General features: G+C 39.4%; 7 protein-coding genes across 7 annotated transcripts; 3 read left to right on the forward strand and 4 right to left on the reverse strand. All coding sequences in view use genetic code 12, as the record gives it.

Annotated features, from left to right (window-relative positions):
• Nucleotides 1–2828: 2828 nt before the first annotated feature.
• RJT20DRAFT_146090 (uncharacterized protein) lies at nucleotides 2829–7043 on the reverse strand (the record flags this gene model as incomplete). The annotated part of the gene is made up of 4 exons (XM_064918842.1): nucleotides 2829–4663; nucleotides 4830–4912; nucleotides 5017–5040; nucleotides 6997–7043. The coding sequence occupies 4 exons, from the start codon at nucleotides 7041–7043 to the stop codon at nucleotides 2829–2831; spliced, it is 1989 nt and encodes a 662-aa protein (XP_064773033.1).
• A 158-nt stretch (nucleotides 7044–7201) lies between these two features.
• On the reverse strand, nucleotides 7202–9139 carry RJT20DRAFT_129612 (putative hydrolase). Its single transcript, XM_064917541.1, has one exon. It carries the CDS (start codon nucleotides 9088–9090, stop codon nucleotides 7441–7443), a length of 1650 nt encoding a protein of 549 aa, XP_064773034.1. The 5' UTR covers nucleotides 9091–9139; the 3' UTR covers nucleotides 7202–7440.
• A 188-nt stretch (nucleotides 9140–9327) lies between these two features.
• On the forward strand, nucleotides 9328–9999 carry TIM13 (protein translocase subunit). Its single transcript, XM_064920561.1, has one exon. It carries the CDS (start codon nucleotides 9471–9473, stop codon nucleotides 9774–9776), a length of 306 nt encoding a protein of 101 aa, XP_064773035.1. The 5' UTR covers nucleotides 9328–9470; the 3' UTR covers nucleotides 9777–9999.
• Nucleotides 10000–12289: 2290 nt separating this feature from the next.
• On the forward strand, nucleotides 12290–13395 carry RJT20DRAFT_53795 (proteasome core particle subunit beta 6). Its single transcript, XM_064920562.1, has one exon. It carries the CDS (start codon nucleotides 12423–12425, stop codon nucleotides 13149–13151), a length of 729 nt encoding a protein of 242 aa, XP_064773036.1. The 5' UTR covers nucleotides 12290–12422; the 3' UTR covers nucleotides 13152–13395.
• On the reverse strand, nucleotides 13396–14394 carry RJT20DRAFT_53796 (uncharacterized protein). Its single transcript, XM_064920563.1, has one exon. The coding sequence runs from the start codon at nucleotides 14276–14278 to the stop codon at nucleotides 13640–13642; it is 639 nt and encodes a 212-aa protein (XP_064773037.1). The 5' UTR covers nucleotides 14279–14394; the 3' UTR covers nucleotides 13396–13639.
• A 586-nt stretch (nucleotides 14395–14980) lies between these two features.
• On the reverse strand, nucleotides 14981–16395 carry RJT20DRAFT_53800 (uncharacterized protein). The gene has a single exon (XM_064920564.1). It carries the CDS (start codon nucleotides 16084–16086, stop codon nucleotides 15079–15081), a length of 1008 nt encoding a protein of 335 aa, XP_064773038.1. The 5' UTR covers nucleotides 16087–16395; the 3' UTR covers nucleotides 14981–15078.
• PGA38 (Pga38p) lies at nucleotides 16396–18088 on the forward strand. Its single transcript, XM_064920565.1, has one exon. The coding sequence runs from the start codon at nucleotides 16705–16707 to the stop codon at nucleotides 17728–17730; it is 1026 nt and encodes a 341-aa protein (XP_064773039.1). The 5' UTR covers nucleotides 16396–16704; the 3' UTR covers nucleotides 17731–18088.
• Nucleotides 18089–18222: the final 134 nt, after the last annotated feature.

The raw sequence follows: 18222 nt of genomic DNA on the forward strand, positions 1-18222 counted from the left end.
AACTTTACTGCCACTTGTTCCAGTAAAAGCCGTGGAAAAGGAGCCAGAAACAGGGAATTTGAGCAAGTTTTTCAAATCTATACCGAAGATGGCGGTTATCGGTCCGAGTTAAAAAGATCGGAGTTAGTTTTTCAGTGAGATGGAGGGCAGTGACTGATAACTTTTGATATCGAAGGTTGGTGATGGAGTCAGAAACTGGGGCAACGGGGGGATGGATTTCAGACACAAGATGGGGAATGGGGAATGGGGGAATGGGGGAAAGGTGATGGAAATGGAAATTGGAAATTGGAAATGCAGACGGGGATGCAAAGAAAGCAAAGATCTTTGTAATTAGGAAAGGGAAATGGGAAATGGGAAAAAGTCTGCTTGTTGGTGGAGGTTTTTGGAAGGGTGTGGGTTTTTTGTAAGATAGATAATTTTAATTTTCGTTCTTCTGTGACACTTTTTTTGGAGAAACGGAATATATATATATGTATATATATGTAGATGGAAATGTAGATGTAGATGTATGTATGAAAGTCTATATGAATGAATGTCTGTATGTACGAAAGTCTATATGTATGTATTTTGTATTTTATTATATATGCCAGCGCCAGGATAGTGATATATTTAATATTTAATATTTATTTAATATTTAATATTTATTTAATATTTAATATTCCGCTATCTCTCGATTTGTGGATATGCTTGGATTTGGATTTGTGTTTTGTGTTAGTGTCTATTTGTGGATGTGGATGTGGATATGAAATTTTATCTGGATTATCTTTCTATTCGAAATTTTCTAAGATACGGCGTGGTGGGTCGTTGCTTGTTGCTTGCTTGTTGCTTCCTTGTTGCTTCCTAGTGAACTGGTTACTTAGTACGTCATGTGTGTAGATTGATTTGCGTACGTCTTGAATTGTAATTATGTGCTTAATGCTTGTTGGCTGCGGCGTTCTTGTTTGCACTCTCTCTTCTGTTATTCGTCACGCTGTGCAATCAACTCTGCCAATAAAATCAACTAACGATCTCGTCTATTTTCCCTGTGACGTTATCTACCCTAGAACTATATACACCAATCAACCCTCACAAGAATTAATAAGGATCCCAAGAACCCACAAGAATGCCCCCCCGTGAGGGCCCCTAACCACCTCCCGCATCAATCCCTTCCAAAGCCCTCTCTCAATGAGAATGGATCTGGTGCCCAAAATGTGCGGCAAGTATATTTAGTTCCCGCGGGGCTCGCTCCATCAGGAAATAGAGGTCACCCCCCAACGCCTGTGTACTGTATCATGCTTCGCTTATACGAGATTCTTTGTGGTCGCCCTGTGACTGTCGTTTTGGTTTAAATTAAGTTCCCTGAACTGTTGCTTGCCCCTTGTTGCTATTATCTCCTAGTTTTCCCTATCGTCGTAGTATATCGCACGGTCCAGTGGATCACCGCAAAGCAACCATAACGAAGGGCGGGGAGATTTCTGGTTCGAGGAAGTGATAAGGCGTCAGTCGCATGGGACATGGCACACATCATATCACCGCAAGCGCTCCGTCCGCTGAGCGTCTGCGTTAGGCGCTTACACAGGAGTGCCCATCGCCGCCGTTCGTAAATGAGGGGATCTGGCTGACGTTCCTCCCGATTAAGGTTTACGGGTGCACCAATGACCAGTAAAACATCCACGCCGCAACACAACTAGCGAGCCGATGACGATCTCCAAAATAGACCATGCATTGATTAGCCAGAAATGAGATGAGAGAGCAGGTAGACTAGAGCATAGGGAATGCTAAGAGTTTGAGGCTCTAAGTGGGGTCATTGTAGCATGGGTAGCATATAGTAAAGAGATAGAAACATGGAAGTTCCTAATATAGGAGTTCCTTATTTTTTCAATGTAGATACTGCCAGATACGGAAGTGGAATTTCTTGTATGGAATTAGACGGTTGTGCCATGTCCTTGCCATATGCACCTCCGGCATCTGGACGACCGCTGCATCTTTCATTTAGACAGTCGTCATCACAGCGCGCTACACTGGCAATCTCGTAGTGGGGGGATGATCGGTGGGGGCAGACTGCCGCAGATTGCAAAAAGTTTGGAATTGTTAGATGTTATCTGGTCTATTTGATAGTGGTGTTGTTTTAATGCTGAAGGGGAGAAAAGGGGACAACAACGAAGAGGGGACAATAATGAAGAGAGAAATACCTATTATGAATATTATGATATGATGATTTCATCCTTTTATTGCAATTGTACCACATTGCTAGAAAATACTTACTTCCATTACAACAACACCAATTTTGCATAATATTGAAGATGTATATGGACCCAGGGATACACCATTTTCTTACTTCATTCTCGACTTCTCTTCATAGTTCAGCAATAGCATTAAAGCACAACAGATTTCATAATTCTTTCGTGTATTCTGTATAATAAATATCATTTCTATGTCTAAAGATTTGGACTCAACATGTCTGCCTTGACCAATGCATGGATCTATAATAAGAATAAAGTTAGTATGTGTCTGATTTATAAAAGACATTACAGTAGATCCAGTTTGAGGGTATAAATGTACCCCCAAATCGTATCCCAAAGCTGCATTGTCTCTGAATGAATTAAGTATACTTACATCTTGAATGGATGCATTGATGAACTGTCTGACCTCTAATACCAACCAGACCTTGATCATGCTCAAGGAATTCTCGTCCTTCAACAAGTCTCTGCCTTCTTTCAGTAATCCTAATCTTCTCAATACTGGTAATGCACTATATAGCAGTTAGTAAATGTCCATATGTAATATCTCCACCATCGCGAGAATGTGAGGACAGCGCTAAATGGTTCGAGCACCATTCCATATGGTATTCAGGCTATGAAAAACATAGATATGTCATTCTCAGTGGGAAAGCCAAATAAAAGAGCGTATACGAACCTTGCAAACAAATCCAAATCTGGATCTAATTGTCTTCCAATTCCTTCCAACAATAAAATTGCAACCACGACAGTTACAAAGTCACCCTCCATTCTAACATGATGTCCTCTAACCATTCCCAAAACTTGTTCCAATAAATCTCCAATACTGATGTTTCCCAATGCAAAAGTTCTTTCCTTCATTCTGTCAACCAATTTCTCAACCTTGAACGCAAAAAGTTCCTTGTTGATGGCTGTTTCAGGAGTCCGTGATCTCTCGACCATCAACTCTCCTGCCTTGTAACCGTCAAATTCAGACAAAGCCTTGAACAAATCGATGAAATTCACTCTATCGACATGGTTCAACTCTGTGATCAACCCAACGTCCAAGAAACAAATTTCAGCATGATAACCCTCTTCGTATAACTCACTCAATTTATCGCACCACGCCTTTGGATCATCTCCAATCTTCAACAATTCATTGGTTATCTTATTCGTTTCGGATTCGTTGCTGGATTTAACAATCTTGTATTCTTTTTCGCGTTTAAACAACTCATTTCTGTAGAATCTAACCATCATATTTCCTGGATGTAAATCTGCATGAACGAAATTATCAAGAATCAACATTTTCAAGAAGGCATCGAGACCCTTGTCACTGACTTCTTTGGACAAGTTCTTACCGAAGTTATCCTTGAGAGATAACAACTTACTCATAGGAATGGCATGAATGAATTCTTCAACAAGAACGTCTCTGGTGGTAAAGTTCAAGTATGGTTTGGGGAAGTGGATATCCAATCTATTCTTGAAGTTACTTCTAAATTTGGCCAAATTCAAGCCTTCGATTCTCAAATCTAATTGCAATCTCATTAATATAGCAAACTGCTCAACTTCATCTGGCAACGATAACCATTCCATGGTTGGAATTACGTTGATAATGTTGGCAAAGAACTTCATTATCTTCAAATCACGGTTGATCTTGATTTCAACTTTTGGATGCAACACTTTAATTGCAACAAATTGGTTCGAAGTCAAAGGGTCGTTGTGTTCTGTTACCATAATTCTGTTCAAAAATGGATCTTTCCTATGAGAGTGAGACTTTTCTTCTTCGATTAGTTTCGTTTCATAATCCACGTATCTACGAACCTTTTTGATTGCCTTTTCGGATAGTTTGGCTATGTAAACTTGGGCAATGGCTCCAACACCCAACGGTTTCTCTTTAAAGTCGTCGAAAATCTCCTCAAAAGGCAAATTACCAAAGCTCCTGCTGAGAATACGCTTCGTTTGCTCGAGGGAATGTGCCTTTGCGTGAGAATGCAAATTACCAAGTTCCTCACACATTTCCTTGGGGAAGATGTCTGTCCTAGAAGCAGCCCATTGACCCAATTTGATGAATGAAGCACCAGCAATCTCTGCCGACCATCTCAAGTAGGTATACCAGAGTTTTGCTCCGGAACGGACTACTTCGCCAGATTTCAAGTTCCGCTTACCGAACCAGCATATTGGCGATGTGAGCAACACCGGAAGGAAGATGAGGGACAATTCCATGAACCTCGCTATCGTTATAAGTGGATCTATCACGTAGTCTTCGAGTTTGAAGCGAACGTAGTACAAGATTCGTACCACCGACCAGCCTTTAGTCAACTTTTCATTTCTGTAAGACTCGAACTGCTGTTTCTCTTCCAATTGAGAACCTTCGTAGAGACCCATTTCGTAGGTTTCGGCGTCCAGTACTGGGGTCAACTCGTGGACCGAGGTATCGATAGCATGTACATCATTGGCGATGATAGTACCTGAACCAAAAATGTTATTGTGGTTGAATAGTACCGAAGTGGAAATGCCAACTGTTGCTATACCGATTACAGCGACTTTCCATGAAATTTTTGAATTGGCAGAAGCAAATCTGGCCCTTATAAAAGACAGAGTGTGTAAGGGGGAGCTCTGATTCCTGCTGATGACCGGAAGCCGTTTGAAGGGCGAGACTCGTATTATCAGTTGCTTTGAAAGAAGCGGTATTAACGACTTCGATGTGACGAACATAGCTCAGGATTTTGTCAGGTAAATGCAATGCTCAATTGACCAATTGCAAGGAGAATAACAATGGGTTAATGTGTAGTGTGACTTGAGAGCTGAGTCAATGTAAAACCAATGTGAATTGTCAAGATGAGAACTTTAGCAATTTTCGTATCAGTATAAATAACAAATGATGCAAAGAATCGATCGAACTTATGGTAATGCTCGTATCAATAGAGCGTTTCTATATTCAATAGAAAGGAAGAACTATTCCAGAAAAGGAGTCACGAATTGAAGACAAGTCCGCTTGTGAACTATTCACCCACTGATCACAGATAAGGGCGTTTACTTGGCTCTAGTTTTTAAATGTTATATGTTGTTTATTCCAACGGGAATAAAAACAAGAAGACAAGAGTCAAGAAAGAAGTCACTTATAAATATTATCAGACACTCTGAAACTCTGATTTCTTGAATCTTTTGCTGGACTTCCTTCTATCGAAGTCACAGAAAAATGCGTTCTCTTGAATAATGACTATCGAAGAAGAGTCAAGGCTATTCAATTTCAAAAATACCGTGTTCAGTAGTAGCGTAGTGGTAATGGAAAGGATGACAGTGATTTAATGTAGCACTCACAGAAGTAAGTCAATTCCAATAGTCAATTGCAATGCCAAGACCAAGACCAGTTACCAAAACAATACTAGTTTCCAAACCAATTTTCACTAGTCTTCAGCAATCTTCACAAATCAATATCTAAACGAAGAAACTTACAATGACAGAGAATCGAGTAAGTCTGTTGTAAATCTGTAGAAAGTCGTCTTCGGTAAGTCGTCTTTTGTAAGTCCTCCAGTCAAATCTTCTGTATGCCTTCAGTTAACTTCTGTAAGTCTTCAGTTAAATGTTCCACTTTGAAGTTTCCAATGGAATAGAAGCAGTTCAATGAAATTCCAACAGTTCAATTCAGTGAGAGAGCAACTTCAACAATTCAGTCAGTCAACCAAATCAGTTCAATTCAATTCAATTCAAATCAAATCAATTCAAATCAATTCAATTCAAATCCACAGCTCAATGTTCAACCATCAACAAACAAAGACACACACCAACAACGAATATCAGTATATAACAAGGAATGAATATACCAAATATAGCAAATATAGCAAATATACCTATCTATATCTATGTCGTTGATTGTTTCCGTTACCTTTTACAGTTACGTTTATCGCTACCGTTACCGTTAATGGTTACCTTTTACCGTTGATCGATACCTTTTACAGTTACAGTTACCGTATATCAATCTCGTTGAATGATTAATACTTTCTTTCTCTCCGGAATTTCTTAGTAATTCACAACCGTAACTTTACCGTCTCTATTCACTCTCTATACTCTTCAACCAAACACTTCAACAACGTCTTCTTTCCTCTTCTTTGCTCTTCTTCTTCCTTCCCTTCACCATCAGCAAACGTTAGCAATCATCGGAACCGGTTGGGGTTTGCAGGTTAGGGCCTCGAATTTTACGATTGCTGCTGGCGGCAAGAGCCCCAGTTCCGAGCAGCCGAAAATTTCCCGATTAGGCGGGTGTACCAAATAAAGAGGTTGCTCTGTTGCGAAAAATAGCGACCTTCAGAAGGTTGCGCATGGGTTGAGGAACTGAAGCCGCTAAAGTAGATAACAAGAAACAACCACGGGACAAGGCACAACGAACAAGAGAAGGGTTCTGCGAGGGGCTAAGGGGTATCACAATACGAGAAAGAATAATAAAGCAAGAAGAAATACGAAGAATAAAGAATGAAAGCTTGTTTTCGAGGTGTTTGGCTGCAACAGAACCAGGGCCCAAGGCCTATAAAGTGTATAGTGATTGATTGACTTAGTTGCAAAATATGATTACAACCATGGAGATACGGCAAACTGTCCTGTCCCCCACTTCTATTTCTTTGATTTTTTGTCATGAACTTTGTCATGAACCAATGTTGGTGTCTTGATGTATGGCCATCTAAAAAGAATGAGGACAACGAAGATAAAAAGGCTATAAATATAATATGGATTATGAATCTAGAAAATGTCATTCTCTTAAGGACATTCGATGCTGCTATGACCATCTCTCTCACAATGCCCATACCAGTCAGAGGTCCATAAGTACATAAGAACATTTTTAGTACAGTACATTAGAAGATTGTTATAACGTCACTTTCTTCATTGAAAATGTGTCTTCCCACACTGCAGGTGAATTTCATTGTTATATCTATAAGATTTAGCTTAGCATGTAGTATAATAAATATATGAAAGATAATAACACTACATAAATATAAATATATTTATAAACTCTACGCTTTGGCACCATTAGAGGGCTACAACAAGGTTAACTCGTCAAACCCCCCCTCATACATAATCCTTCCTTACCCTAGAAGATCTTATTATCCGCTACAGCTTAAATATTCCATCTCTGTGACATTTTTGCAACTACATATGCATAAAATAAAGAACCCATATCTATATATCTCCGCCCACTCTAATGATTGCAATGGACCATCTTAGTTTATGTACATCTAGCCTATTGCAGCCGTCAATTTTGGTCCTCACTCACAAACGTCTCCTTGAGATGGTTTCTCAACACCGAACACCACAACCCAATCGTACTAGTTCCTCTTGCATTTGAACGGGGCCCCTTACGACTGACAATACCATCATGGGCATTCCAGCAGTCCAAGTACACGGGGATCTTCACCCAGTCAAGCTTGTTGAGCGATTTAATGATATAGAGCTTGTCCTCATCCATTTCTAATTTGGCCTTAGGAGTGAAAAGAGGAAACCTTTCGTAATCTTTCAACTTCAATGTTGCGAGATGCGTATTAACTATGCTATCATTCGCCTCGATATTCACAGAAACAATTCTTTGGTTGTTCTTAACACTCACAATGGACGTCATTTCTCCATCAACACCATCGTCGTCTTCGTCATCATCACGGCCCTCGTATTGATTGGCGGCTTCAACGCTTCCTCTGGCAGCTTCCTCGTCATCTTTAAATTGCGAGTTCTTGGCGACAAATCGAGACTCAGCGTACAACATGTTTTCCATGGCATTGCCTGTCATACGCGATGTATCCCCTTTAAAAGACTCCTGTCTTGCTAATTTAGCCCTCATATTTCTCTGCTCCTCTCCAATTTTGGCATCCTTGGGATCAACAGGAGCACTGCCATAAACAGTATCTCTAACTTTGGCCCAATGCTTATCCACCTGTGGACGTGTAATAAACCGGATCTTAATCATGCTGTAAATCGATACATAGACACTAGTACTCAACACTAGAGGAATCCAAAATGGCAAGAAAAATGATGCCAACACCAAAACTACCAAGATCTTCACTATTCTATTACTTCTGAGGAATGAAGTGTCTTCTTGGGTGTTGCCCTCAAACGTCTTTACGGCCTCAGTAGATAACACATGACTTCTTGTCAAGTCGACGAATTTTGGCCTCGTTTGAACAGTACCAACCTTGATTTCTGGTAAGTTTTTCAAGTACTTGATCTTAACAGATCTCCAGTCGTCGAATGGCGAGTACTCGGTAATGTAAGAGGTGAAAAATGCCACAGTCCTATCGTTTCTGACGTTGGCCAAGAGGATATGCTTCTGGAATCTCTTCAATCCCTGATAGTACCTCTTGGATGGATCTGCCATTACACGTAACGCTTTTTCGGTATCCTTTACAAACAATTGCAAACCGGACGGACCGAAGAGATAAGGTCCAAGACGATTAGCAGTGTTATCAAAGATGTTCTTGGCAAAGAATTGAACACCAACATGGGGCGTAGCGAACGTCGTGAAAAAGATCGGCTCAACCTTATCGAAGAAACCGATTTCTTCCAATATTCCAATCACATACCTGCTCAACAATCCTCCAAGTGAATATCCAATGATACTGATCTTGGTGACGTTGTAGTTGTTCTTTTGCTTAAGAGTCTCGATTTCGTAGAAGATTTCGGCGATGATCTTCTGCGAATTGAGCTCAAGCCCGTCGTATGTCTTCCAGAACCGGAAACTCGACGGCTTCAAGATGGCGATCTTTTCATTGGAAACACTTGGTATCAAGTCTTTCAAGAACCTTTCTATGGTGTGCATGTGATTAGGACTACCCCAGAGTCCATGAACAAGTACGAACAAATGGGCATTTTCCTCCTCTCGAGTTTCTACAAGCGTGCTAGATGAGTTAGCCATGACAAATTACTTACTCTTATCCAATTTCCTGGTCCCTTTACACCAAAAGACTCGGTGAAATCAAAGAAGAACATCATCTTAAAATAGATTAAAGAACGTTTTCTTTCATTCGTATGAGGACGAGATTCGAGGGGTGCGGCAGATAGGGTCACGTGAGAGATAAACAATTTCCGAGGGTGAAAAATACAAAATCTTTCAACCGAAAAGTTTTGGTGAGATTGGAGGTGAATTGGGGTTAGAGAAGTGGTTATTGAAAGTAATATCCATAAGGCAACGGGTGAAAAATCGAGTTCATACGTAAGAAAATTACCAAAGCTCGCGATAATATCTGAAAAATCCGCTAATTTTTGCTCCATTAACCCACAAATTACATAGTTATCATGGCTCTCTTTGGTTCAACTTCTATAGGAAGCACTTCCTCCGCCAACTCGGCCTCGAAATCCCAACAACTCAAGCAAGAAATCCAGGATCAGATTGCCCAGGAGTTGGCTGTTGCAAACGCTACCGAATTGGTCAGCAAAATCACAGAAAATTGCTTTGAAAAGTGTATAGTCAACCCATCCGTGGCGTTGAATGCTCAAGAAGACTATTGCGTTAACCAGTGCTTGGAGAAGTATATGAGATCATGGAATGTGATCTCCAAGGCATACATTACCAGAATTCAGCAATCTTCTGCCGAAAAATAAATGCAATGACAAGAGGAGGAGACGAAGTGTTAATAGAACTCTCTTTCAATGTATTTCAACAGCGGCACGAAACCTGAGCAAATGTATATATTTATCAATGCTTGAGTGGCCCCCACAGAAGAGGGCCAGAAACGGCTGCTTAAAGTTGTATGAATGAATGTCATTTTATTGTAAATAGAAGGTACATTGTTAGTTTGATTTTTGCCATGCTAAAATAGCATCTCAGTAATATAAGAGCATTAGCGAGATGGGGAAGAGGAAAGAGGAACGAGTAGAAGTTGTAGTGGGACAGGGCAGGGTTGAGAGGATTGAGAAAGGGCTGAAATCTTCGTGAACATAGTGTTTAGCAAAAATATGGGATTTCATAGATTACATTGATGGAGAGAGGTGAATGTGGAGAGTTATGTCGAATGAAGCTTCTATCGTATAATCTATTTCTATATGTCTAAAGAAGGCCATTACATCTTAAATACAGAAATCCTTGCAATTTTGTTTTAAGTAATAGTGCCCATGTAGTCAAGGATTTTGCATCTCTTAACAAGGAATTCAGCTTACCATTAGTAAGTGGAATTTTAGAAGAGAAGAGCAAAAAAACATACGCAAGAGAAGTATATACATTTGAAAGATAAGATAAGTACATTCGAAGATTTAAAATTCCTTTATCTCAGGATGGTCAAAAAGGAGGCCAAACTCCCCTTCTGCTGTTGTTTATCTTAGATAACTAAACCTACCTTCTTCACTTGTTAGAGCCCAACAACTCACTATTTCAGCATTTGGTTGCCATCAATGCCGTGACTGCGACTCGTGCTACTACCACTACCACTGCCACAACCTTCATCCCATCCTCTTTCACCAGCAATCTTCATTCCATAGATATCTACTGCTGCCAAGACGCCAACTCCGACCCCAAACCCTAAATAACCCTAAAATAACTATTGTTGCGAAAAAGGCCCTCCAGATATTTAGCTGCAAATGATTCGCTAACTCCAATCCCAGCGATGATATGGGGGGAGTTCATAAGTCGCCAAAAGATACACAACAAAAGAAAAGAAGCAAATTGGATGGAGCCTCGCTCATATACACCAACATTGCACTTCAATAATACCCATCCTTCCATTTATACTTTACACCCATAAAAAACACACTCTGACACCCATCCATCATCCAGTTCCATGGTTAAGAAAGATCCCATACTATGTATAAGTATGCAGTACAATATATCTTGCGTTCCATATGCCATGCCATACATTAATACCTACCATCCCAATTATCCAAACACATACAGTGGTTTTCTTTTCAAGTCAAATTTGCAGCCAAAATTGATTCATAGTAATCACAAGAAAATTTCAAGCAACATCAGCTGTACGAATTACCTAGAAGACCATTACAGAAGAAAAATAGCTGTACTCCACAAAGTTGTTTTAAGGGAATGATATTTATTACCTTTTTAATGCTTTATTGAGATCTATTCCTGATAAATTAGGAGCAGTTAGAGCTATGTTTGGTGCTATTTTAATTAATTTTACCTATTACATTGGTTTCAATTCTAATTCAATTTGCAGCCAGAATTGGTTCATACTAATCAGAAGAAATAATTCAATTCTACAACATGTTGTTCTGATACTAATTTTCTTGATGGGTAGTGTAAACTTAAATTCATTGGAGTTTAATATGATCAATCTGGCCGCTATCTTGAATAATAAATGAAAAAAACGGTACTCATAGATCAGTAGTAAGAGGTACGAACACACTGTAAATCATGCCTTATCCCAATACCTAGGTACACCACCACATATAACCACACCTTTCATCAAATTATGGAAGTAGCCTTTAATGTAGAGCATAATTTCGTGATGTTAATGCGTGTTATTATATATTATACATAAATATATAAATCTCATAGATGATATATTATATTATATGTTGTATATAATATGTTACACATTATATATTATATCTTACAGATTATATTCTACTTATTATTAAGCATTTTAGAAATAATCCTCTTCCTTGTGAAAGAACATATTGAAATAACAAGAGTATCATCACTCACTTCCTCCTTCTCACTCCTTCATTCCTCTTACTTCCTCCTCCTCCTCCTCCTCCTCTTCTTCTTCCCTTTGTACACTTCCTCTGACACTTCCTCTACCACTCCACCTGCACCCCACCCTTGCACTCCATTTTCTTCCCTTCTCGCAAAACATCCATACACCCAAAACGGCGTGTCCCCACCATTATCACAGTGGCGATTCAACAGAACGATTTCTGAACTCATTTTATCACTGGTAACCATCAGTTCTTTATAAGAACATTGGTGTTATTCATAGTCAATTGCATTTTTTTGGGAGGAGAACGTCATTGCAAGCGTCTGAATCAATAGGTAACCACAGGAAATCGATCAATTGCAGAGATTTTCCCGGTTTTAGAAGCTACTACTCAGTTGTAATAACCAGTTGTAATAACCAGTCGTAATTAAGAGAATTGGAAATTTCTAAGTTCAATTACAACAATACAAGAAAAAGTGTATAAATACCAATTGTTGTAACGATAAAAATCGCATAGAAACGGGTAAAAATAGCCACGAAATAGCGCTTCAATCGAAACCCATTACACCATCCTACTAGTCACAGCATCATCATCACCATCATGAACGCAACAGTAGCATCAGAGTACTCATCAGAAGTACATTCTGTCCCAATCGAACACAGATTCAATCCATACTCCGACAATGGTGGTACAGTGTTGGGTATTGCCGGTGAAGATTTCGCCGTTCTTGCAGGAGACACAAGACAGGTGGAGGGATACTCCATTAACTCCCGTTACGAGCCTAAAGTATTCAACGTAGGCGATGATATAGTGATGACAGCAAATGGGTTCGCCGCCGACGGTGCTGCCTTGATAGACAGATTCAGAAACCAATTGAAGTGGTACAAATTTGACCACGGAGGAAAGAAGTTGAGCATAAGAAGTGCTGCAAGATATATCCAGCATTTGTTGTACGGTAAGCGTTTCTTCCCTTACTACGTCAGTACATTGATAGCAGGATTGGACGACGAAGGAAAGGGTGCCGTATACTCGTATGATCCGGTAGGATCTTATGAAAGAGAGCAATGTAGAGCCGGAGGTGCTGCTGCATCTTTGATTATGCCTTTCTTAGATAACCAGGTCAACTTTAAGAACCAGTTCCAACCAGGCACAGACGGAAAGGAAAAGCGTGAATTGAGATACTTGACATTAGACGAAGTGTTGGAGTTGGTGAAGGACGCTTTCTCTTCAGCTACAGAGAGACACATTCAAGTCGGTGACGGATTAGAGATCTTGATTGTAACGAAAGAAGGTGTAAGAACAGAATACTATCCATTGAAGAGAGATTAGTTAAGGGTGGAAATGAAGAACAAGAATAAACAAAGAATAGTTAACAAAGAATGAGGGACACTTGTAGAATACGGCGTAGTTGATAGAAAAGTGTGACTTAAAGTCATAATTATATCACAATTGATGAGTTTTGGATACAATTGGCTACTCAATTGGTATTAATCGAAGAGTAAGTTATTTCAACTGAAATAACGCTTCAATTCTATATGTGTTGTCATCCCGTACTCACATTTCTACAATTCTCGACTACTCAATTTAACTTAACTATATTGCTATTAAGATTGTTACGCTAATGAACATAACTAATAGATCAACCTACACTAGTGTACAGTTAAAGCCAGGCTTCAATATGCTTTCACACTTCGCAATTCGATAACAGTCTGGACTTTAGTATTTAAATTAGACATCAATTCTTTTGACAGATTGGAATAGATTTGACCCTCTCCTCCAAGTTTAATCTTCAATCTTCAAATAGTTCTGCCACATCTCTAAACTGGCAATTCGAATTTCTTACCCTTCATCACTTTGGTGTAGTAGATGTAGAAGAAATCCGAGTACACAGCAGTTTGAACCAAACCAGCCACCACTGAAATGTAGTCAAAGTGTCCTTCAACCCAGTATCTGTAGATCCAGTTTGGAATGTATAACGCTCTATAAAGACCCAACGAAAAGATGTAGTGGGTGGTGATGTTCTCGGCTTCGCCTGTTCTCTGCAAGATAAATAATTGAGGAATGATGGCAACGGCTTCCAACCAAATGGAAAATGACCAGGTAACTTCACCGAAGGAATACTTGTGAGTGAAGATCAATGCCAATATTAACGATCCTCCTGCCAAATACTTGACCGGGAAAGTGTCGATGTACTCTTTGGCAGTCTTCTGGTACTTGTGTGTCATAATGTACACGGTATAGATGGACGACGCAATGAAAAAAACCTTCAAAAGCGAGTTGTAGAGCGAATAGAACCTGGTGAACAAGTTCAAGTAACGAGTTACAAACACTCCCACATATAAAACCTGGGTTTTCAACGATAAGCCCTTGATGGACTTGTTCTTTTCAATAGCATATAACAAGATGAATATACTGGCCAAATGGGAAAGATCCCCGAAAAAGCGAAAAATGTTCATGTTAGCTGATTTCTACGGTATCACTAAGTCCTTTCCTATAGCTATCTATCTTATATAACCAGCTGAACCTCTATAGAACCAGTAGTTTCCACCATAAAACACAGTTATAAAATCGATTTATCATTTTGATTGAATTTTAAACACGTAAGGCCTGAGACTGTCTGCAGGATTGCGGTGACAGAATTAGGTGCAGGATGTTAATTGGACATTCATAGGCCTTTTAATTCGGTATTGGGTAGGGTGGAAATGTACTGAAAATTGGATGAGTCGAGTGTGAGATGCGAGTGTAGTAGTTTAGAAAGTTTAACAATCAATTTTGAATACCATTGAGCTGTTTTACCATGCCCCCCTTTTAGACTTGAAATTTGAATGTGGATAATCCAAGATCCGGTATATAGAGCGGTTGAATAATCAACAGAAAATGTCGTAAATGTCGTCAGAATAGTTGTGTGTGTTTGAAATGTCGCCATGATTTTGCAGTCATGTTAATAGGGATTCTTATGGTCTTATGGTAGTAGCAATGGTTTAGTTGTGGTGGGGGTTAAATAGGTAGGAGAGTCATTGGTAGTTGTAGATGGAAGGAGTTGAATATGAAGAGGAGGTGTAGTTGTTCAAGCTGTTTTTTTGTTCTTTTTTTTTTTTGGCAACAATGAAATTACTCCAATGTAAAAGAACTCATAGAGTTATATTTAGAGAAGTCACTTCTATTCATATCCAATTACTTTCCTTCAGTCTTTAATTATTTGCTGTTTCCTCTAATAATTATAGTTATATATATACTTCATGCGTTCTATTTTTATCTAAAGCTCTATATGCTCCAACAAATCGTTATACTCCTCGTCAACGTCAGCACTACCTTCTTTCTCCTTCTTTGCATTCTGGCGAACATTAAATCCTGCCCTATGTTGCTTGAAACCATCGTACTCCACGCTATTTTCATACGATGCCTCTAAATCAGCTATAGAATTAAACCACGTTCCATAAATTTCGTCTTGAGAATCCAAATTCAAAAGAAACTCGGTGATTTCAGGTTCTTTCAAAGCCTCTGTATCCAAATGATTACTGGCACGAGTTTTATATGTCTTGAATTTACCATCATTAGCGAAATAAATGATAGAAGGAAAGTTGCTAATCTGATACTTCGATACTAGTTCTCCTGTAGACACCTTTTCGGCATCGACTATACCAAATTGAACGTCTGATTCCGAAGAGGAAGCAAATTTTTGAAAGTAATGACCGGGCATATCGTAATGGTTCCAACCATTAACATATGACATTGTGAAGACTACCATAACACCGCTTGACGAGCCAGAAATGAAGTCATCAAAGTTGCTTTCATCTAATTCTTTTACCTTGTTGTAATTTCCTGGAACAGCGTCTGGCACCATGGAAGCCAAGAAATCGATGACAGTATCTATATCTCTATTAGTCCTATCATAGTCGATAATTTCCTTGGTTTCAAAGTTCAACAATTTCAAAGTGGGGTATCTTCGTATAGAAAAAAGTTCACTTAACCGGGAGTTCTTCTTTGCATTGGTCTTGATAATCTGAAGATTCTTGCCATTGTCTGTAGTGACATTGTTATACAACACACTCAAGCTCTCAAAATCGGGTTCAAACTGACGGCAATACTTACACGTATCCGAGTAAAAATATATAAGCGAGAACTTAGCTTTACTCAAACTTTGTTCTATACTTGAATCATCAAACTCAATAATGTATTCTCCATTCTGTATAGACTTACTTAACACAAGTGCTGCATGACCTAAAACAACCAGAACAAAGATCCACAGAAAAAAATGCATCATGCACCACGATACGATCTATATCACTACAATGGCGAGCTTTTACTTACCTTGCTACGGCAAGAATAACAACCTTTTCTTTGCAACAATGATCACCATAATTTTTCACTAAGACGAAGCCAAAACCGTTGATGGAAAAGATAAAAATTTTACAGGTTGAGAAAACTGCAAAACACCGAAAACCCGCAGAAATTACCCGATTAGGCACGAGAGCCAGAACTATCAATGATTTTTGCGGCAATGGAGCCAGCCTTTGCACCGATTGCACGGTTTGGGAAGTGCTGGACTCGAATAGGGGAATCTGATGGTTGCTAGCCTGATGTGGACTGACAGCGACCTATGCTGGCGATATGGACTGGATCAGGGTCTCCTACCAGCTGCAAAGGCTAGTAAATGTGGGCAATGACTTGCAAAATAGCCAGATTCGCTAGACGATCAGCTTTACGGTTGGACAATGATTCCCAGCTATACGGGCACATATCAATGATCCATTCTAAAAAGAAAGAATATAAATGGAGGGGATTTCTCTGTTAGTTGATTTTTATGATTTAACTTTCTTCCTTCAATATCACATTCCTCATCCAACTACTACACATTCTTTACTAAGACCATAAATAAGCAATGAAATCTTTCATACCTACCCTCGCTTTAATTACATCTGCCTTGGCAGCTTCGTCTGAATTGCTCACCATTCGTTCAACAACTATTGCAACCCTTTCTTGTTCGGAAGTAGTTCCTTCTTCGTTCTTCTTCCCAAACTCAACTAGCATCATTGATACGACCTCCTCTTCTACTAAGGTAAAGTCTACCATATATGCTTATGAAACCGACTACGAAAACCAAGTACAACAAGTCACCAGAACCGTTTGTGATGAGAACGGATGTTATGTCACAACAGACTTAGAAAGCTCTACCACTTACACAACCTACGTCAACGGTGTCTTGACAGTTGTCACTACTTGTGTTCCAGTTACTCCGACTGCTTCTTCCACTGTTGAAACTTCTATCGTTGAGCCAACTACTACTGCGATTGAAGCAGCTTCTACAGAAACCGACTTCCACACCACCGTTATAACTATTACATCCTGCAAGGATCACAAGTGTGAGGAGGTCGAAGCTACTACTGGTGTAACTGTTATCACTGAGAACGACACTATCTACACCACTTACTGTCCATTATCTGGCGAAACAAGTGAATCCAAGACTACTGTAACTTCCGAGTCCAGTAAGGTTACTGAAACAACTGAAACTACTAAAGACACCATTGAGTCTTCTACACATGATGAAACTACCACCACTGAGATTACTCAAACTATCACTATTAAGTCTTCCTCCCAAGAAGCTGAAAAACCAACCACAGAGGTTGCTTCTGAAGCAGCCTCAGTTTCTGTTGCCACTGTTGTCCTTTCACAACCTTCTACTGTTGTTATCACTAGAACAGCTTCTGTCGCAACAACTCCTCTCTCTACTATTAATGTTATCACGAACAACATTATTACTGAAACCACTGCTCCAAAATCCGTTAAGAACTCCAGTGCAGCTGAGACTCCTTCTATAACCTTCACAGCATATGAAGGCGCCGCTGCTTCTGTTGCCACTTCCGGTTTCATTGGTGTAGTTTTTGCAATTGTTCTTGCTGTTATATGATTTGTTTCATAACATTAGCATATCTCTATATAAAACAACAATTGCATCGAACTTGCTTGATATCATCATATATCCCTTTCAGGCATTTAGTTCCCCAGAGAATCTCTCTGGTCCCTCATAAGAACAGTTTTCTTGGTCCACAAATAGAATCTTTTAAACTTCTGTCCACTCTCTTCTGCTGATAGCCTATTGAGTAGTCTTGTACAGCAGGTGCTGAGAAGTGTATTAATATAAATTATCTTATCATTTAGTCAAATACTTACTACCTGTACATCGTACCGTAACTTCCGCCTTAACTTATAATGTTGATCCGTTTTCTCTATCCTTAAATATTGTCATTACAATAATTTTCTTGTGGCTTTATTACTTCTCTCTGGTTATGCCCTGCGCTTTTCACTGCTTATCACTATGGACATTGCACCGTTAAGCAACTTAATTTATCTTACGGTAGAAACACACAAAAAAGCCGGCAATTGCTTGCGGACTACATCG

This window comes from Scheffersomyces xylosifermentans (genome assembly GCF_036884685.1).
Source record: "Scheffersomyces xylosifermentans strain CBS 12540 chromosome Unknown RJT20scaffold_6, whole genome shotgun sequence".
Lineage (NCBI taxonomy): Eukaryota > Fungi > Ascomycota > Pichiomycetes > Serinales > Debaryomycetaceae > Scheffersomyces > Scheffersomyces xylosifermentans.